Source organism: Musca vetustissima, unplaced genomic scaffold (assembly GCF_032173495.1).
Source record: "Musca vetustissima isolate MV318-11 ecotype Yass unplaced genomic scaffold, APGP_CSIRO_Mvet_v1 utg14552, whole genome shotgun sequence".
NCBI lineage: Eukaryota > Metazoa > Arthropoda > Insecta > Diptera > Muscidae > Musca > Musca vetustissima.
In genome coordinates this window covers 23,710-47,167 of record NW_026873610.1, presented here as the reverse complement: position 1 = coordinate 47,167, position 23,458 = coordinate 23,710, and the positions used below count along the sequence as shown (strand labels likewise).

General features: G+C 30.8%; 1 protein-coding gene across 2 annotated transcripts in view; it reads right to left on the bottom strand.

The window, feature by feature from the left end:
* Positions 1-18,384, bottom strand: part of LOC133326535 (homeobox protein abdominal-A) — a 35,355-nt gene extending 16,971 nt beyond the window's left edge. The window contains exons 1-3 of one of the 2 annotated variants that reach the window (XM_061535161.1): positions 17,432-18,384; positions 15,456-15,703; positions 6,927-6,974 (exon numbers count right to left, since the gene is read on the bottom strand). In XM_061535161.1, the coding sequence (XP_061391145.1) occupies positions 6,927-6,974; positions 15,456-15,703; positions 17,432-18,339 (1,204 nt within the window). In that variant the 5' untranslated portion in view covers positions 18,340-18,384. The remainder of the gene's footprint in view (positions 1-6,926; positions 6,975-15,455; positions 15,704-17,431) is intronic. The other variant, XM_061535169.1, reaches the window with a different exon arrangement.
* Between the last annotated feature and the right edge of the window lie 5,074 nt (positions 18,385-23,458).

Here is a 23,458-nt window from a genome sequence, read left to right as displayed (position 1 = left end):
TATAATTAATTTTTCATTAGAGATGTAAATATCATCACATAATATGTGTGTTTGTGTAATACGTGTAGTCATTTAGGATTTAGTCACACATTTGGAAAGAAGAAAAAAATTAAATTATATTTTTTTATGTGCCACTTAAAGGAGCTAAGTTACAACACTCTTTATATATTGTCAAGATGGGAAAAGAATATTAATATTTGAAAAAATATTTTTATTATTTTTAATTTTGACGTCAACAAATTCAGAGTTTGCCTCCACATGAAACCTTGATAAAAATTAAATATTCTTACCAAACATTTCGAGAATTGGTTCACACCCTCATCCTCCCTTTTAATATATTTTTTTAATTTTATTTTGAATGACTTTTCTAATCAATTGTGCAAAATTATTATTTGTCTGATCGCCTTAAATTACCAATAAAAACCTCATTTATTTCCAAAGACATGCATTTTGAATAATATTCCAACTGGCAATTGTCATTATTAATATGGCGTCTGGGGGACAACTAAGTGGCTATAATGTGGCGCTTGAAAAATGAAAAAAAATAAAGAATAAAAATAATAAACAAACGATAACAAATACTAATTAAATGGATATCATCGAAACCGTGAAGAAGCACAAGAAAAATAAAAAACTAAATGGCCAAAGAAAATTAACCATAAAACTGGAAAAATGAATGTGACCAAATTACAAATTAATAATGCAAATGGTAATGATGATGATGATGACGACGGCAATGACATTTGAGTGGTGGCCAAGCAGGGGCCATAATTTGTAAGTATGGCCAGTCAGAAGTTCTATTTCCTTTAATCATATATTGTTTATATATTTTTCCTTATATATTATTTTTTAAAGGGTAGTCTTCACTGTAGAGTTTATGAACGTGCCACATTTATCACTTTACCTCACCTTAATACGAGCAGCATATACCACAGTGTTGGAAATATGTGTGTGGTCATTTTGAAAAGGAAATGAACTCGTGTGAGTTAAGTATTTTTTATGTTAATTCTAGGAAATGCCACACTAAGGTATGAGTAAGATTGAATTATAATAGTAAAAGACTTAGGTTTGTATTGTTTCAAAAAAAAAAAAAAAAAAAAAAAAAACTAAGTCCAACTAGACTGACTTTCATTCATGCAACTAACTGGCCAGCCAGTATTCAGTCATTCATACAATGTAATATTTAAAATGAAATATGATCGTTTTAGTTTGGTTTTCTTTTTTTCATTCAAATACTTTTATTTGGTTTGTAACGCAACCACAAAAAATGAAATGAGCCACACACACACCTTATATATTTTTATATGCACAGCGGGATATTTAAATATATTTCCATAGTGCATAATAAAAATGATAAACATCATAGAAAAATAAAATTGCCTAAAAATTGAAAACCTGTATTTGTTGGCAGTTAGCATAGATAGGCTTGGCTAGCAGCATGGAGCTGTTAATTACCGAATCTATTTTTCATTTTCTAAAATGGCCATTAAGAGGCCTTTGAAATATTAAAATAATTTTAATATACAGATAATGGTTAATTTTGGAACGAAATTTTGTTTTATCATATATGTATATGAATTTTCAAGGAATGCAGGAGTGGATGAATAAAAAACCCGACATTTTTTAAATATTATTTTTTAATATTGTCACCAAAAATCATCTTTGGCTATTAAAAAAAATTGTTCTAAATATTAAAAAAACTTAAAATCCACTTTCCTCTTGGATCGCCCGTTGTTGGCTACTTGAAAAAATAGCTTCGTAAAAGATTCAAACATACATTTAGATCATAGGTTTTATAGGCCACATAAATTATTTGGATTTTGAGAAATATTTTTCTTATATACATAAACCAATTGTCCGACCAGAGCTGATTACAAATAAACCATTTAATAAAATGCCTCGAACAACAATTCATTTCTGTTGCTAATAAGTGTCCCCATAAATACTCATCGCAAGACAAACAGCAGCAATGTGTAATAAAAATAAAAATTCACATTTTAATATAATAAAAATTAAAAAAATAATACTGCATTGCATGCAATTTTCCATAGCAATAGCTATATAAGCAACATATACATATAGGCATAAATGAAGAAATCTTTCTTCGGAAATGACCCCAAATGGCTCAGTGTCTATATAAATCAGTTTGATAGACCACCACTTTATCGCTACATTTTTGTGTTCTAGACATTTGCTCATAACTTGTTTGCGCTCATCTCTTATCTCGCGCGCTCTCTCTATCTCTTTCCTCACATTGCCTTAATCTCATATGGTATTAAAAATATGTATTTTATATTTTAAACTCAAGAAGCAAAAAAAAAAATAAACGACTACGAAACAACACCAAACAAACAATAAAAATAATAAACATCATCATTAAAAATATATTTAAAAATTATTATAGTATTATTAAATTAATTTTTCATTTCTTTTATAGATGCTACATTTCAACTAAAGCCACATACAATTATTTTTGCTGTTCTGTTCGGATTGTTCTTTTTTTAATTTTTTGCTACGCTTGTTTATTTTTATATTAGTCTCAATAAAAATGACAAAATGTGTTTGTCTGGCATATTGAGGCAAAGGCGAGCAAAGAAAAAATAAAAATATCGTTTTATTTCTTTCACACAAGAAATTTGCCACTAAGATGTTTTTTTCTCGATTTACTAACAAAAACAACGCAAATAAATTTGAAATAGAAAAGAAAAACAAGTTTTGTGAATATTTTAAATTTTTTGTGGGGAAATTTGGTGGCGTTGAAATATTGAAAAGAAATGTTAAATAGAGACCATAAAAGGTGCTATTTTGGCTATCAAATTTTAATTTTTAACTTCCATTTTTTATAGCAAACGATGACGAGTGGAAATGTTGGACTAATTCCATAACGACCCTGATTTTTTAAAGGCTGTGACGAATAATTAGATTATGTTTATGACATTTAAATCAGAGTTCAATCATTCCAATTGAAGATTTCGCTTGAGGCGGTATTCCCCAGACCTTCACCTTATATATTTATTTATATACTTTTCTTTTTTGTTGCAAAAGTGTATAGGGCAATGTAAAGACGCTGCAATAGGAGATAAAAACTATATGTAAGGACAATGTCCTATATCTAAGGCCAATGTACTAAAAGTTGGGTGGACATTTTGGGTCTTTAAAGAAAATTAGGTTGAAAATGTACCCAAAATGTGGTCCTCACACCAATTTGAACCCAAAATACAGTCAATTGGGTTGAAAAATGTATAAAAGATAATATTGTGGTCATACCAAAACGTGGATCAATATCGTGATTTCAACCCTCCATACTATGTTCTCTTGAGGAAATTAAAAAAAAAAAACATTGTTGTAAGATCTTTACGACAGTAACATTTTTCTAAGCAAGGTTTTGCGAAATTAGGCCACACTTCACATACCACAGCTTATAAATTCCGAATTCCTTCTCTGATCGGTGACAACATCCACTACATATCAATTATATATTTCCTCTCATTTTATAACACATAAATCTTCAATTGAATGAGATCATATAATTAATTTCCATATGATGTATTCAAAAAAACGGCCACTTCAAGCTACTTGAGAAACTCTCCCATGGCAGTAAAAAAACTCAACACAAATAATTTGTGGTTTTCATAGCAAAACCGAAAAAAATTAAAAAAAAGCCGAGAAACACAAACAAAATAACCCTTAGCAACACAATAAAATTAGTTTTAATGTTGATTTTATGATCAATTTACGATTTTACGCCATTTTTATGTGAGGCATACAAAATGGTTTAAAAAAAAACGTAACAGTTTTTTGTTCGGTTCAGTTCACGAAGTTTTTGTCTCTTCAACTATTTTTGAAAACAGCGGCTTGGGAGAGTGATCGTTAAACAATCGAAGCACCATGCAAAGTAGTGTGTTATGTACTGCATTATTTAAATGTTCAAATTAATTTTTTTTATTCCAGCTACCTCTATTTATGTGTATACTGTGTGTGTATGTATTTTATATACGAGTATACATAATAAAAAAATCAATACCCAACTTAAACGCCATAAATCTATTGTTGACATTTTATGTATATAAACTGCTCTTGGCAATACTAATAATAAAAAAAGAAACAGAAGGAATTTTGCAAAAACAAAAATAAATAAATTTAGTATTTTTTTCTGTACGTGCCTTAACTTTATGTCAAAGCATAGAGTGATTGATAACTTGACTTGAAATGTTGAAATCAATGTTATTTATTTTTTCTAGTCAAGTGCGTGTTTAAGAGCAGTCTATAGTGGAGGTTATTGAAAAATCACATAACTGTGGGAGTTTAAGATCCACGGAATTGAGTTAAGATTTTGTGACAATGACGTAGTTTACATAACGTTTATGACCAGTAGCTCGTCTTAATTACATTGTTTTTAAATGATTTTTAGCACTTCTGTTTGAATTGATCTTGGCAAAGGAATCGTTCCTCTGCAGCCGAATTTCCAGTCAAAATATTGTTTCACCAATCATTGCCAATGATGGTTGCCCTTGTTTATTTTTCCAACATCAATGAAACGTCACATCATCATCAGCTGCATCATGTGCAGAGATGAACAAAAAAAGAATCGCTGAAAGAAAAATAAACAAAAACAAAAGCAAGGCAAATTTTTCTGCCACAAACAACTGCTGACTAATGATGTTGATGGAAATGATAAACAGTGGGACAAACAAATTTGAATGTTAATACATATGAAAAAGTTAAAACACCCCAAAATACCAAATGACGGGAGAAACCTTTATATGAGGCTATCCTGAAAAGGGGTCCAATATTTTTTGTAGATTTGCTATCTATCTATATTTTATATTTTTAAAGGGGTCTCCGGTGAATATTTTTAGTGTGGTTGAAACGGAAGACCAATTTGTCACATTTTGGGGCCGTAGGTATTCTTCAGATAAGGTTTCCTGTCTCTTGTTTTGTTATGTATTTCAAAAATGAACTAAAGAAGGTACTGAAGCAAATATTGCTTGATTTTCTCCCCTCTAAAAATCTACTCCCTTATTTAAAACGACCCTACGCAAAAATAAAAATTGAATCGAAGGACTTGAAAAGTATATTTCTACATTCCCCAAATATAATATTCGATTTCCCAGTTCTTTCCTAAAAAAATTTCAAAAGAAATTTTCTCTTAATTTCAATTTATTTGCATATTTTTGACTTAATTTATTTTTTGATTTCTGTTCTTTCATTTGTGAAAAATGAAACTTTGCTCTCATGGCCTGTGTAACTGTAGGCCTGTGTAACACAAATCAACAGCGCCACAAAATTGAAATATGAACACTGGATGTCTTGAGTTCGGAACCAAAAAATACAACATCAATTATTTTTTTTAACAACGACCAAAGTAAATTTGCCTTTTTGCAATATGATTGTAGGCCAGTGGTCGACAACAAGAAGAAAATTAAAAACGAGTAGTCAAATAAGTGGCCTGTGATGTTTTTTCTCACTTCTTCGTCTCCTTCATTTCATATTCGTATTGTAATAAATGGATTTTTATGGCTTGTTTTCTGCAATTTGCAACCAGATTAAAAGTGAAAAAAAAAAACAAAAAACATGACCATATAGATGATGTGCCACAAAACTCTAATGATGTGATGGGGGTTTTCTGGGTTTTGGTTCCTGGTCAATTCAAGTACGTGCTCAAAATGTGTTGACCAACAGCTCATATGGCAAATCGTTGCCGTACTCCCTTCGCTAAGTATTGTTGTTATTATTACAATTGTATAATACGATTGAATACGGAGTATTTAGTTTGAAATTTCAATATTTAAAATGTTTATTTGTTTTTACCCCTCTCTGCCTTTTGTATGGATGGATGTCGGCTAGTTGAGGTTTTAATGCTTTAAGGGAGCTAACTTGTGAAACCAATTAATGATTATTTAATTGAGGAAGAAATGAGAAAAAAAATAAAATTGAGGAATTAAAGAAATGGAAAAAGCTTTGAATTTTTTAGAATCCCTGCCTTGGTATATAATAATACAGTTTTTCCTTAAACATATATTAGAACCAAATTATTTTGTCTATTAAACAAAAACTATAAGAACTTTTTAATATATAAGAAATAAATCCTTTATCAAATATCAAATGACTTCAAAATCTATATTTAGGATTTTTTTCTATTTTATATTTTTCTCTCAATATATTTTTTATTTGAAATATAAATTGAATGACATTAAATGCCAGCTGAAAAAATAGCTCAGCCAAAAAAATATATTTTTACAGGACGAAAATACTCAATCCCAATATTGCATTGAAAACATCTATTATACATCATACCATTACCCTTTCTTTTGTATAGAAAATTATAAATTACAGCATGCAACTCAGCAGGCTCCCCCAACAAAAAATATTCAATGCCTCTACACATACTTTACTTCATATTTTTGAAGTAAATTTGAAGGACTCTTTCAAACAAGGATGGGTTAAATAAGAAAACAATAACCACCTAAGACATAAACGAAATTTGCCACAATGGCAATAAAATATGATTTCTAGGTGCGTTGCTAAATTGAAAACAAAACCAAAAAATTAAAAAAAAGAAAAATCAAAAATATCGTTGCGTGTGTTTTTTGACAAGAAGGGTTCATGAGACATCTGGACATCACGAAAACATTGAAAATGTTAACTGCAATTCAAGGGAAAGTGTTTTTCTATCACCGCAGGCATCAAAACCCGCATATACCTGCTTTACTCCAAGGACACAAAAAACAAAAACTAAAAATATTAAAAAGGCAACATTGAAACCAAAAGTGTTTATTCTTGCCCTTTTTGCTTCCTAGACTAACTCTTTAACCTTCAAAATATTATTTAAGAATATTCCACACAAATTTGTCTTTCAATGTCACTGCCACCATTAACTTGGCAAATGAGTTAAATATGTAAGGGTTTCTTACATTATTACTTACCATTAAAATCACCACATACGACGCGTTCAAAAGGACTTCCCATCCAGTCTGTAAAATAGAGAAAAGAGGAAAAAATATGTAAAAATTAATATTTCATGTTTTACGCTTCGTTATAAAATCATTAGTTAAAGTCAAATTGTTTTGGTTTAACTCTAAAATGTTTTTTTTTTTTTTCACGGAATTTGGTCTGGCCTGCTGTTGTATTTTGAGTCAAGGCTAAGGAAAGTCATTAAACGAGGAATCAAAATGTAAGGGGTATTTTTGGTATTGAATAAATTTTTTGTTATGCTCAAAATGAAGGACGCCATATTTAGTTTTTTTTCTTTTTTGGTGCAAATATGGTGGCCATAATTTGAAATTATGGCCGCTGTTAGGGTTATAATGTTCGAAAAAAGAAACGCTTACATATTTTGTCACTAGAAATAAAAAAACAATTATCCTTGATTTAAAAGCAACTAGTTTTGAAAGTGACTATATGCGAGTTAAATTAAGAACCTTCATGATTTATAATACGCATTTTAGTCTTGATTTTAAAGTAATTAGTTTTAAAATTTACTAAAATATGATTTCAATTTGGGATCATTGCAAAGGGCTAATGATCAACATTTTTAATATTTGAAAATATTAAATATTTTTTTATTTATTCTAACAAGTAAAAACTTCGAATTTGGAATTAAAATGTTTCAAAGAGATTTATTGAAACCAATTGTTTAATGTTGAAGAGATTGATCAATATTTTTAAAATTTTAAAGTGGTAAATATCTTTCATTTATTGCAACAAGTATAAACTTTGTATTCGAATTCGTTCAATTTAAAAAAGATAATATACATTTTCACATCCTTCTCTTTAATATGCGAAAAAATGCATTCTCCCCATTATCCCTTAGTCGTTTAAGTTATCTCACTCGCAGCAGGATTATACACAACAAGGACTGTAATGAATTTTAATATTTTTCCTGGCATAAAAATAAAATTGAACCCAAGCCAGCCAAGCGTATGCATATTCATGTTTATTCGAAAGAAAAATAAAAAAAAACTACAACAAAAACTTCAAACCAGCGAAATGGAAATGTCGTTTTTCTTTATTCCACATCACTTGCTGATTATTTAAAAAAATTGCACAATTTCTCCTCCTACATATTTAACTGCAAAAACATTTCAGGCATTTCAATGAATGGCCCAAAAGACTAACATACAGACTGACAGTGGCTGGTGTTGTCTGTATGGCAATCGTGGTTGAAGGAAGAAGACGAAGAAAACAAAATAGCTAGCCATGCGGAAATAAATGATGGTGCATACAAAATATTTGCAAACGGACTCAGTTAAGCGAAAGTTTGCACAGTGCTTTTTTAATTATCTGTAAAATGCTTTTTTCTCTTAACACATACACACACAGCTAGCTGTGAAAAAAGGAAGAAAGCTAAAAAAGAACAAACGGAAAGGAACAAAAACCAAAATTATTATTCTGTCACATTCAGTTGGAGTTGGAACAAAACAAGAGGACTGAGAATTGAATACACAATTCTTGGTGAAGGTTCGTTCATACGGCACGTGTAATATTACTATAAGCAGTGGCGTGGAATACGATATTCGTAGGAGGGTAAAATATTTCTAGAAAAAAATAGATTTTTTAATTTTGGGTTGCCTGGGAATAAGAATTGTGGAATGCAACTAAGAAGCAAACCCAGCAAGCAATCCAACATGTATGCTGGCCATACAGCAATGCCTGCTGGATGCATCCAATGCGATAAAGCACATAAATTTTGTAGAAAAGCGCAGCATAGACCAGGCACCAATGACAGGCGCAAAACCCCACAATGGTCTATGTTAACTATGCCAGGGGTTTCCAACAGATATGGAGGGTTATCAAGAGGCAACAGCATAGTCGGCGTCTCACCGTCATCATCATCGAGGAGAATGTCATGAGCAAAGTAATGACAGCAACATAAGAATTTGTGTGTGTTTTAATTAAAAAGCAAGAAGAAGACGACGAGGAAGACAAACACACATAGAGAACAAAAAGCGCGCCAAACATCCAAAGACAACAGTTTACTCATCCCAAATGCACACACACACAAATACACTCATATATATTTTGGATGAACCAAAAGATATATCTATAGAATTACATATATACATATATATGGTTGTATCTGTATCGTTGTGCATTCACTTGGTGTAGAGATTCAAACCCCTGATATTTTTTACTGGCAAACAAAAAAAAACTTTAAGTAAATAAAGCGATTTTTGTTCATGAATTTGAATTCCTTTTCATGTTTAACCGTATGGTGGGGTTTCCTGGTCCGTCTGTTTGTCAGTCTGACTAACTTTTCATTCCTTTGCTTAATTGATTGCGCGCCATGTTTGCCTTAATCTGGTGAATTGTAATTACATATTTTTGTGAAAGGACCACCATGAATGACTAAGAATTATAATGAAAATATAACTTTTGACATTTTTTCTTATGCTTCGGTGGAAGGAATGATGGGGAGCCAGTCAATTCATTTGCATGATGGTGTCGCTTTGTTGTTTTTTCTTTAATGAGAGAGAATAATGTGGTTGAAAAAGGAATTAGATGTGTTTGCATCATGTTGTAGAGGTAAGAAGGGATATTTTCGTATTTAGATCTATGACCTGATGTTGCTGTCAAGTCTTACTTCTAAGATGGATTTTAAGGCAATCCAATTAGGCATTAGGTCTGTTTTTAGGCTTAACGACACCGTGGATATCCAAATGACACCAACGTTAAAACCGGTAATGAATATAGTTAAGTCAGACTGCGTCGACTATATGCTATATCTGCATCTGCACCAATATCAACAAAACGCAATAACGTCATTCTAGTCTCAATTGCAAATTCGTGTCAATCGGGCAAGCGTTAGGAGTTTGGTACACAATTTACATAAAATCGGACGAAAATATATATGGGAGCTATATCTAAATCTGAACCAATTTTCACGAGTATTAGCACACAACATTCTAGACCCAATTCAAAACGCAAAGCGAAATTTCGTGGAAATCGAAAGAAGTATGGGGGCTTTGATTCCCAATTAATTATCAAAATCTGAAATCTGAACCGATTTTTTCCCAATTTCAATAGGGTTCTTGGATATCATTCCAAGCTTAGTAAGCCCTCTGGCCCTGGTTTCGACGGTACGCATATGTTTGTAAATTATATAAAAATGTCTATTAAAAAGATGTGGCATAATTTTCCCTTTCCCACTCAATTTGAAATATAAAACTGATAGGTTTTATCTTAATCCCGTATATGACTCTCCCACTCAATAACACCCTTTGCCTTCATTTTAATTTATTATATACAAATCCCAATATATGTTTCTTACTGTACAAATTATATCACAACAATTCGTATTTTCTGTCTTCAAAATTACCATGTTGACAATTTTAATATTGTGAAAATATGCAAAAACAACAACGACAACAACAGTAATATCTTACTATATATATTTAATATTTATGCATTTGTTAATGTAATTTCTGTAAAGATATCCCCCCACACACACATGAAAAAAGACAAGCAAACCAACAAGACATGAAAAAATGGTCAATGCAATTTGAATGGGCGAAAAACTTGTTCAAAGGCGTTTCTCTCCAAATAATATAGAAATGTAAAGTTATATGTATAAATGTGTGCTCGCCTGGCCTCTATATCTATCTGCCATGCTGGCTGTCTCTAACCGTCCTTTCTCTCATTCTCTAGACGATGTGTCAATTCACCAAGCTTCTTGAATTTGTATTAACTGGCTGGCATTTTTCATTTACAGTTTGCTGGCTTGGCTGACTGGCTGGCTGTCGTTGTCATCATTTGCTGACATTCTAATTGAATTTTAAATGACATAGTCATAGTTTCCTTCTCTGAATCTCTAAAATGATGCGGTGCCTTCTCATGATTGCCTAGCGCCTATACTACACTGCAAATATTTGCAATAATTTAAATTAACTGTCAATGTATTGCACATCATGACATTTCATTTGAGGTTATGATATCTCTACAATTCATGAAGAAGAACAAAGGGAGGGGAAATGAAATAAGAATATTCTCAAATCAATTTTAAAAAATGATGATGCTGATCATGATGTCCAACCAATTAAATATCAATGCAAAGATGTGTATCACAATGGATGATAAAGTCAATTGTATCGAACATCAGCTTGGCCAATCAATACCATACTTTCAATTGTTGCGTTACTATGTCTTATGTTAATTTTTTGAGTTCGATTTTTTTAATTTAAATAATTAATTGAAATTTATATGGGCTTGTTGTTTTTGTTGTAAATAAAAATAAAGTTGTTGAATTTGTTAACAACCAAGTAAACGGATTTTGAAAAGTTGTTACCAAGATAACAACGAACAACCGACACCGATAAAATTATTTAAATTTATTTCATCAACATCTAACATTACATGGCCAGCCAGTTAACTAGTTAAACGTTGACCATAAAATTCTTGGCAATTGCTTGGATATTGCCATACGGAAGTTTATAGATATTCACATGTAACTGATTATTGATTTAAATTAGATTTTAATAAGAAATGTGATTAATGCGAAATGCAAACGGCAATAAAACTTCAAATGATAGGTGGAAGATAATAAATAGAATAGAACAAAAACACATTATTTATTAAATCAAATATTTCTAGAATTATTCCATAATTTTTTTATATACATTTCTTAGGAGAGGGGAAGAGGAGACAATTTTTCGGCATTCCTTACTATTTAAAATTAAAAAAAATCCATATATTCAGCAACACATTATTCATCACCTCTTTCCAAAAAAAAACCTGTCTGTTTTATCTTAAACAATGATATAAAACAATTTTTTAAAAAATATTTTCCTTGCCATTATAAACAATATAAATAAATAACAAAAAAAATCTTTATAAACATTATTTAGACCCACATGTTTCATGGGCAAATTTTTGAAAATCAACATTAAAACAATTTCAAATTTATTTTTTTTTTCCAAAAAACGTGCAACATAAGTCATTAGCAGGTATATAAAACCAGAAACTAATATTTATTCCTCTAACGAATGAAAAGTAAAACAAAATTATGCCAATGGGTTGTGAAAAGAAATAAATTATTATTATAATTTGTTGTTTTGAAGGGGGTAATAGAATTTTTATAAACATGCTCAACATGACGTTTATAACATCATTGTTTTTTAATTTTCTAAACAACACAAGCCATTGGAAAACACTTAAATTTTTTTTATTATTAATTTTAAATATTGTTAATGGAATTTGAAATTTGGGGAGAATTAAAGAGCATAAAAATGGAAATTACGGAAATGCTGAGTAAATTAATTAATTGTTGATATTTTTCAAAGGCATACATATTACATTAAAAGTGTGTCGAAGTCGGTGGGTCCATACCCATCAGACCCTCCACAAAGGAAAAATTAGATTTATGAATATTAGTCAAATTTGACGCTCACAAAGATTGTAATAAAATTCAAATATTTTTCAATAAAAACTTCTGACATGCTAACTCTACGCTCAACTCTTATCAGAAATGATGATCTCTCATTAAAAATGAACCTGTTTTTCCACCTTTTGCCAAATTGCCTCTCAAAGAAGAAGTTACGAAATAGTTTTTAAACATGTTTCATTATATTTGTTCATTAACTAATATTCTTTGAAACCCCATCTGCCTATGTTTTCAAAATGGCGGCCAATATGGTTGCCAGGTAATATTATTTGTATTTTCCCATAATAACAATACATTGGGTTGTTGTAAGGAAAATAAGGGTTGGAATTCTCGATAAGACAACGTTAAACATGATTTTGGATTAGATTCAAAAAGTTGGAAATATTTACTCGAATATATTCTTTTTATGTAAATTGGAGCCCAATTTTTTTTATAGAAAAATTTTTAGAAGAAAAATTGCAAAAAAATTAAAAATTTATAAGATTATTTATTTTTTATTAAATCCATTAAAGTTTTATTTTTTTTTTATTATTATCACCTTATTATTTCTTTGGGATAAGAAACAAACAATTGAATGAATTCGAAAATAATTAAAATTTTAAATTGGCGCCCAACATGAATATATTTACTTTAAATATATTATATAAATATAAAATATATGACACAAAAAGACATATAAAAAACTGATTACAAATTTAGGAGACATTTTTAAAAAAATATTTGTTACTTTAATAAAAAATAATTCGAATATAATTTATTTTTTAAATTGGCGCCCAACATGAATGTATGTATTTTAATGTATTATGTAAGAATAAAATATATGATATAGAAAGACATATGAAAAATAGGGTTGATATGTTTTTAATAAACAAAAAAAATATTTTTATTTTATTAAAAATAATAACCTTATTGGAAAATAAAGACTGGCGCCCAACATGAGAAATATTTTTTTATATAATTTAAATTATTAATAAATAGTTCATCAATATTTATTACTTTAATAATTTATTATTTTTTTAATATTTCAAATAAATTTAGATAAATTTCTCCCATCTTCTCCCAAAATGAAATATTCAATCATCCAATTGGATTTTAATTTTAATTCAAATTCATTTCGTTAAATAGTTATAATTATAAAAATATTTATTCCAAATATTTAGCACCTAATTAGAATATTTTATAAAAAAGAGAGAAAAAATAAACGTTTTCATCATATATCACATTGATTTTATTTATTCTAATGGCTTTCTTCGGGCCACACCAAACAAACAAAAGAAAAACAACAATAACAAATCATGATGATCGCCATGGATTTGAATTCATCATTAAAAAACACACAATATACAACAACAATTTCTAGGTAGATAATCTTCTTCAAAGAGGTGCGGTCTATACTAGGCAATGATGTATATCTGTCTGTGTATGTATGCATCTACATATTTCTCAGTTCATGCGGCTTGGGGTAAAATTTTGTGTGTGAAGGCGTTATATTTTACCTTTTGGATGATATCTATCAAAAGCAAGGAATCTTTTGTTGAAAATAAAAAAAATCAACTAGAAGACCGAACGACAATGAGCTGGAAAAGAGATACGTATGTATGCAGCAAAAACAACGAAAAAATCAAATCTAAATCAAAAGCAGAACTAAGGCAAGCATTAGTTGCTGCTGCTTTTGCCGCTGATGATAATGATGCGTGTCTGGAAATTCAAATTCCAAAATGAAATTCGAAAAAATCTTGATATTCTTGTTGTTGTTTTTCGTTCTTTTTTTACTTTTTTTCTGGTGTAAGGGTAATGTTGCCTATACACCGGTGTCATTCTGTTGTTGTTGTTTAACATTGCTGGTATTGTGTCTCATGGTTGTTGTTGCTGCATGTTAGCCCATCATACGTTCAATGACTTGAGTTAGGGTTTCTAGTCAGTCAGCTAGTTGATATTATTAGTTGTTTTTGTTTTCTATTTTTTGGTCGAGTGGTTTATATACAAATTTTGATTTTTTCTTCATTCTTCATTAACAATGTTTGTCATAGTTTTCGTTTGTTGTTGTTTTTTTTTTTTTCATTATTTATATTAATTTCATAAATAGAAAACAAACAAAAAAATAAAAACCTACGACAATATTTTTGATCTTTATGTGAGCGCGTCATTGAAATTGAAAATAGAAACAAAGGTAAATGTTGTGTAAAGGCGAAAATAAATCTTGGTGGGGAATTGAATTTAGTTTTCTCCATTTTTCTTTTTTTTAACGATCATTATCAATTTTTCTTCTTAAAATGTCATTAGTTGTATTTGAATGATTAATAAATTAGTGGAACCATGGGGTTTTAGAAATCACATATTAAAAAATCATTAGGACAAGGGCAAAATTACAATATATCATTGGAATATAACAGAAATGCCATATATTCTGGTATAAACCTTAAAAACCGAATAAATACCGATTACTGGTTACCAATTTTACAGAAGGCGTTTTAAGTACTTGGAATCAAAATAATAATATGGATTTCATATAAAAAATAAGAAATGTTTCCATAAGGGTAACATTTGAATCGACATTTTTTGTGTGAAATTGAGGTTTCTTCTACATTTTTATACTTGAACATTAATAACCCGGTTATTGGTTACTTTTTTAAAAAGGCAAGATTCAAAGCTTTAATGCTTCAATAATTTTGTGTGAAAGGAATATGGTGCTGTGACTATTATTGTTTTATTTATTTATTTCTTTGGGGAAATTGTACCATATTCTAAATTATAATTCTTCAAAAATCAAATGGTTACTGGTTACTTTTATCGAAAATACCAGTTTCTAAATTAAATCCCTTCTTAATTCAGCCGTGGTCAAAACAACAATCTCATATTTATCCCTTTTAATTTATTACATTTTGCATACCTTCATCAAACTGGTTATTGGTTACTTTATTTATTACTCTATCCTCTGACTCATAAACTACCTCCACATTGTTTTTCTTCCGTGTTTAATTTTATTATTACATTATAAACGATCATTGAAATAATTATTTTTAACTTTTTTCAGTCATTTGCGTCCGATTTAAAATAAGTCACCAAAAGTACTCACCTGTTAAAGTCATCCATGGATAACGGGGTAAATCGGCAATACCTTGACCAACTCCACCGGTGGGCACCACACCCGATGAGGGCTGTGGACAGGCATTACCCAGTGAATCAACACCAATGGCACCGGCTGAAGCAGCTGATGCTGCTGAGGCGGCAGCTGCATGCTGATAGAATTGTGCAAAACTGGCTGATGCGGATGCAGGTACGCTCATCGATTGATAGCTGTTCATAACTGAGTCTGAGTACCTGCTGAGAAGAAATTGAGGAAAAGGAAAGAAAAATAAGAAAAACAAAACAAGAAAATTAGCATTGTTGGCAAAACATCAGAGAATTAAAAGAACCTTGACTTTTTTGCAAAAAGGGAGATTTTCAAAAAGAAAAACAAAAATATTAACCATGAAATGCTAATCCAGTGCTAAATGAGGCTTAGCCTATAATCCCCCAGCTCAACCTACCTAAACGGCTAATATGCAAATTAGGCACACAACAAATAGGCGTGCGAATTTCTTTTTTGGAGATGTTTTCCAGCAGATTTGTGGCCTACTTATCATTAGGATTTGACTACCAATTCAAATTTATGAATAACAAGAAAATAAATCTTCAAGTGGCATTGGGTGGGTGTGCATGCTTGTGTGTTTCCTTGTAATACCCTGATGCTGCTGGGCTCTGTAATACTCGGCATGTGTGCTCTAATTTTTATGACCTCCCAAATGCATTAAATGTAAATGGTGTATTGGTAATTTGTTGTAACACCAACAACAGCAAGTTGCCAGATTGAATGGTCATAAAACATAAACATGGCTCTAGGAATGACCTTTGCGGTTATGTTTGCACAATCTCTAAGGATAATCTGTTAATTAGAGCAGTTTAAGTTGAGGAGATTGTGGTTTTAACACCATTCGGGTGAGGATCAATGGCGAAAAGAGAAGGAGGAGACATTTAAAGACCTTCGGAAGTAATGGGAAGTGAGCCAGGCTAACCTTCAGAAATTAATCTGGCCGTGGAAATTTGGAAATTAGAGCAATTTAAGTTGAGGCGATTGTGTGAGGATCAATGGCGATTAGAGCAGGAAAAGGCATTTAAAGGCCTTCGGAAGTAATGGGAAGTTAGCTTAAGAACGAAAAGACTAACCTTCAGAAATTAGTCTGCCGTATTATCTGTATATTAGAGTAGTTCACGTTGAGCGGATTGTGGTTTCTAAACCATTTGATTGAGGATCATTGATGGAAAGAGGAGGTCTTCTCTAAAGGTTTGCGGAAGCATTGCCAAATTAACCTTCAAAATTTAATCTTTATCTTTAGAATATGTAAATTAGATTAGCATAGTTTGAGAAGATTGTGGTTTTCATGCAAATTATGTGAGGATTGGGGGCAGAACATCCTTTAAGTCGTATCCGAAGTCAGGTTTTAAAATCTTGAATAGGGATTAGGGATTCATGTCCGGATTGTGATTTCTATGCCAATAATAAAAACATCTTTGTCGGAAAAGAATAATTAAACAAGGAAGTGTTTAAGGTATATTGGAAGCCATAACAGCCATATAATATGTAATGCGGAGTGCGGTTTCAATGGCAATAATTATGGTAGGGCCCGCCTGAATGAAGATCTTCAAAGAAGACATTTTGTAATGTGTATTGAGAATAATAACATCATGTAATTCTACTACTCATGAATATTATGGATACCATGAATCTTGGGAAATTAAGTTCGAAATTGGAAGTTTCTCTTCTGCAAATTAGTGATCAAACCACAGTTTTATTTATTTATAAAAACCTATCTGGTCCTAGACGTATCGACTTGCAGCTATCTGCAATTAACAAAACGCAAGCAGCATGGGGGAACTATGGAACCAATATATGAATCAAAGTAAATATTTTATTCTATTTTATTTAGAAACCCAATCGTTGATTTCCTATTCCGATATTATTGACATCAAAATTATAGTATTTGCTGATGCTATTATCTTCATTGCACTTACCTGCATGTTTTATCCTCGAGTCCTGTGAAACCTGGCATGCCCGATAGGCCACCATGTGAACTGGGATGATTTGAATATACGGATGGATACATTTTGCTTGTCGGTATGGCAAACGACGAAGAAGCAGCAGCGGCGGCGGCAGCTGCTGCAGCGGCCACTGAACTTGCGGCACTAACGACCTGAGCCGATGACGACGGCGATGAATCGTTTAAGCTGCGATGCAGCGATGACGATGCTGACGGTGAGGGTGAACAACTGCTGTCACCGGTATGCGAATTATGCACCGAGGGTGGTGTTAACAACAATTGTTGTTGATGCTGCTGTTGTTGTTGCTGCTGCTGAAGTTGCAACGATGAGGAACTGCTACCGTTACTCTGTTGTTGAAGTTGTTGCTGCTGCTGTTGATGTTGTGTGGAAGCGGCAACTGCGGCTGCTAATTTGTTAATATGTAATTGTTGTTGTTGCTGTTGCAATTGTAATGCTGCTGTCAACGAATACTGATGATGCTGGCCACTGGCAAAATGTGACGACGACGGATGTTGTCCCAGAGAACTACCAAAGGCCGTTGAAGAACTGGGCGATGATGATGACACTGGCGAATTGGACGATTGATTCAAGTGTCCCGAATTGTTGGGTGATAACAACGATGATGAAACGTTATTGGTGTGACCTCCTGTTAAATTATTGGAAATGTTGTTATTACTTTGGTTGCTGCTGTTGTGATTATTTTGTTGGTTGTTATTATTGTTATTACTGTTGGACGTGGACGAGGTGGCAGCGGCAACGGCTAGGGCGGCGGCAACAGCTGCTGATGATGAATTTTGTGATGTTGTAGTTAAATGTGAACTTATAAATGGTTGAAACTGTGGATACTTTGGTAGCATACTATCGAAAACAAATTTTGACATTGCACATAGTTTTTATGAGGGGACGACTATTGTAGTAATTTGTTTTGTTTTTATTTAAGGTTTTTATTTAGTGGAAAATTAGTTGTGGTGTTAAGGATGGTTAAAAAAATTGTATGATTGTGGTTGGGTGGGTTGGTTATTGTTTTCTTTCAAAAAAATATTGTCTTTAGAGTTCAAATGTTCAAAAATTATATTTTAGTTGATGAAGTTGGTTGCTATGTACTTTGTAAAAAATATATTTTTATGATTTATTTATTTAACAAATTTAGTTGAAAATTGTGTAAGACAGAGTATTTACCTTTAAAACCGAAAACTAAGCAAATAATTTCGAATTTCAATGAATGTCTAATAATTGGAGCTTTTCAAAAATATGGAGCTTCTAAGATAGAAAATAAATTTTTCTTTATTTATATTATAGAAAGGCTAAAAAAATAAAACTTTCCCAATTAAATACGAAAAATTTATAATAGGAAATATTTCCGATTAAATGGATAATTTTTGAAAAATATAGATTTTATGCACTGACCAATAAAATTGAATTGTTTAGCTTAATATTTAGATAATATAATAAGCTTAACATTATCTAAACAAAATATCTTAGTTGACGTTAATATTAATATCAGTTTATTTATTTAGATATATGGAAATAGTAAATATTTTAAAGTGGTTATGAATGCGTTTTGCCGACGCTATATATTAAACGCAAATCCTGGTCGAAATAAATTGTGTTCTGGCAAAAAAATCAACTTCTAAACGTTACAAAACAAAATTTTAATACACGAAAAACTTCCTTTAAATTTAAATGATCTAATTTTTTCATAAGAAAGTTTGAATAGTTTTTTTGGATTGAAAATAATACGAATTCTCTCTATAACTAAGCAAAATAAATCCAATTTTATTTTGCTTAGTTTTAGTTTTATAAATAAATAATCTGTGTAATGTTTGAAAATTCTGCCCAAAAGTAAACCACATTTCAAAATAATGATTTAAAATAATAATAACTTATATCAATAAATAATAAAATAAATATAGAAATAACCAAATGAAAGATAAAACTATTTTTAAATATGAATTAAAAATATATTATAAAAATAATTGTTAATTCATATTTCGTTTATATAAATAATTAATTTAATAAAATATAAAAAAATAATTTTATTTGCCATTTTTATTAAGGGAACCCCCCCCATTCTCGATTTTTTATTTTTAAGATTTTAAATGGGCTGGTAAATGAATACCAATGCTTGTTAAGGTTTGTAACTTGGCACATATTATATAATTTAATTTGTTGTTGTTGTTTTGTTGTTGTTTTTTGGGTTCAAAGAAAAGTCCATATTTTCGAATTAATTTAATAAAATGTAAAAAAATTGACTTCGCACAACAATTAAGTTTTTTTACCACAAACTAAGTTATAAGGAAGATCTTCACCGATTGGCTTTATCCTAGGCCATTTTTATTAAATATATTTTTGGGAGTTGCATAGGCTTACATTTATTTTATTTATTTTTTTTTTTTTTAATTCAAAAAAATCTAATGTTTGTTATTGTAACATCTCAAAAATATTTATAAAACTGGTCTAATAATAAAATGTCATTAACAATAAATAAACATTATTATTTTAATTGGTTTTATTGCATCGAATTATGCCAGTTAAAAAAAACGGGATTCAATATCGGGAAACTGATACAAATATTTTCCAAGAAAATATAAAATCATACTGAATATAAATGATGAAGTGATTTTTGCTTTTAAATCTTGTGGTCTGGTTGTCCATCGAATTTTGATATAAAAGTACTCAAGACTCGGATCTGACCCTGAGGAACATCACTGATGAAGAACCCTATAAATCGTCTTCAATAATTATTTAACGTGAAAACCAAAACGGAGGCTTGAGTGGGTCTTGTTCTTAATGAGCAGACTACGCCCACCGTTTTTTTACGTTTTCGGGGACTTAGTTCAATTAAAATTATCGCGTATATTCTGTGAAACAATTTACGAATAATAATTTTGAAAATTTGCAATTAAAAGCATTGAAAATCTAAAAAAACGTTAGAGACACTAAGCATCTACAATTGAGCGACACTTCTAACCGTCGGTTAGGTCATCAGGCATTGTGGGTAGTACCTTGAAAGCCCCATTCCTGGAAAGAGTGGGATTTTGAAAAAAAAAATTGATATTGCACTATATAAAGACCCCTTCCTAAACACTCATACTTGAACGAATTTTGTAAGGACAACATTGATAATGCCCCATCCATAGGACTCGTCTCGTTGGTTGATTTTTTATTCGGAAAACTAAAAACTTTGAAGATTACATCGAAGCTGTAGATGATGACTTATTGGGTGTAGAAGAAATGGTTTTATGTAGAAAACTGTATATCTGGGAAACATTAAAGGAACTGATATGATGCAAAACTTCACACTTTTGAGGTCGAAAATAATTTATAAAAGAAAGCTAAATTGACAATTTTTTAACGAATATTTTTTATAAGGAATATTCTACCGCTCTATAACAAATTTTCGCCACAAACATAGTAATGCATCGGTTCCATACCTCGAAATTATTATAGAGGTGAAGTTCGAGTGTATTTATAGAATTTTATAATTGGACACATGTCTCATAACTCCGAACCTTCTTGAGAATACAGAAAAATAGCTTGTAAAATATAAATGCGAGAATAAATAAATATCATCGTATTAAAATCAAATAGTATTTGATTATTATAAAAATGATTTTTTTATTTGAAATTTCGGGGAATATGAATGAAAATCTTCAACCACAACACAAGATAAAGGAAATATTTTGACGACGGCATTTTCAGTATAAAAATAACAATTGTATTATTAACGACATTAAATAATATTTTACAAGAAAATAAAAACATATTTCTGTAAACTGCGAAATGAATTACGTTGGGGAATTATATTTAAATGATATTTTTACAAAAATTCATTTTTTTTCGAACTACTAAAGTTTTGATCGTTCATCAGTGTAATTCATAAGATTCTTTACAGAAACATACTTTTGGCATTCTAACTAACTAAAAAGTCCAATAAAAATTTAAAACTTATAAAACTAAATTAAAAACTAAAACAAATATGAATTAAAAAAGAGGTTTACCTTGTGGCTGATGTGATGGGTTTTTTGTGTATGAGATTGGTGGTAGTTGGCGATTTTTTAAACCAAGACAACGAAATTTGTTAAATTGATTGGTATAAACTCACTTTACAAAAACTGAAACACTTTTTTCAAAAACCAGGTGAGAAAAATTTAAATAAAAATTCTCTAATTTTTTATTTATTGATATTTTCTATATCACTTGTTGTTATACCGTCGCTTTTATTTTACACACGGGTATTAATTTTCGTTTAGCGCCGGTTTTAAATGTTTAATGGAATTTGACACTTTTTTTCTTGGTTAGTCCGATCCGCTATTGCTATTGCATTTAAAAATTTTATTGATTTATTTTTGTGGTTTTATGACTTTTTTCTGGTTGAATGTGGGTGGTATTACTTGAGAAGTTGTTGTCAAATACACAAAAACACACGCGTTTAAAAAGTCGTAAAATTTTTTCGGGGTTTTATTTTGGTTTTCGAAAAGTAATAAAATCTTTAAACTATCACTTTTCCGCCGCTTAAGGTTAGACACGTACGAAATTTTTTACGATGTTTTAAAATACATTTAACAATTTTTTTATAACATTCTTTTTTTCAGTTGACAATTTCGATTTTTTTCTTTTTGTTCACATGAATGTGTATGCAAAATTATTATTTTTTGTTGTTGTTGATTTTTTCAATTAATTTCACTTAAATTTTTGTTGTTGTTTGGGTTTTTTTGTTTAATTATTAAAATTTTGTTAGATTATTGTTATTTGCATTTAAATACACAACAAACACATCTGTGACTGGATAATTTCGAATTTATTTTTTTATTATTTTATTTGATGTTGTTGGGGCTTGATTATTTGCTTGCACTACTATAAAGCGGGCGTTGAAAGAAATTATGATTTCTTCTCTTCTCGATTTTATTATTTTTATTTTTTTAATAGCCCAAGCATTGGCAATTGTTGTGTGTTGTGTTGATTTGATGACTTTGACTATATAACTAACAAAATGTATAAAATGATTTGGATGGTTATAGCGGACGACAACGGCAGCGCGTTACCATTGAGTGTGGAGTTGGCAGTCGTCGGCGGAGCGGGCAGAGCCAGAAAACTATGGATGCTGCTGCTGCATTTACTCAATGGTGTGTGGCGGGCGGTGCGTTCGCTTGCTCTGTGGATGTGGTATGGTGTGTGGCGACGTTTTGGGTTATGGTGTTTTGGTCTCAAATAATGATGGCACGGTGGCGGCGGCGGCGGAAACCTAGACTATGAGGAGAATGTCGGTGCTGGTGGTGGTGGTAGTGGTGATTGCGGTATTGTAATCAAGTGCAGCACTACACTACATTCAATGAACAATAAGACAATGATTTTCCGTTTTTCTTTGAGAAATTCTAAGATTTACATACAAAACCTCCGTTGCATTCGTATTTATCTTTTTGTTTACCGTTTATTTATTTTATTTTTGTTTTTCTCAAAAATATTTTTGTCTTTTATATTTTTTTGTTATATTTATTTTATTTAATCACTCTAGTAAATTTTCTTTTATTAGCACTGCTCACAGTGTTTTATCGTTTCAAGTTTCGGCGGTTATTGTTTAATGTTTGTTGGGGCTTTTTTGTTTTGTTATATTATTTGGCGCAAAAATTCTCCGCAGACAGTTGTGCGCTCTACGATAATAAATATTATAATAAAACGAAATTTTTAAAAGAGTATAAAATTCGTGTAATTGGTAATATCTGCAGCTATAGCTTCTACATAAACGAACAAATAAAACGAGTATTTTGGATGGTAAACTGAATAGCTTGGCAGACTGGCGATGCCGGCGACGTAATATGCCACTGTTGTTGTTTGACGCAAACTGAGCGCCAACGTTAATCTGAAATGCTGTTGCTGTCAGTACTGCCTCTGCCTTTGCTAATGTATTTTGGTGGGGGGCTCACTCTCTCATTGTTTTGGGTCATATGTTTATTCTCATTCTTTTGCAGTTGGAAGACCCATGCTTTATACGCTTTTCTT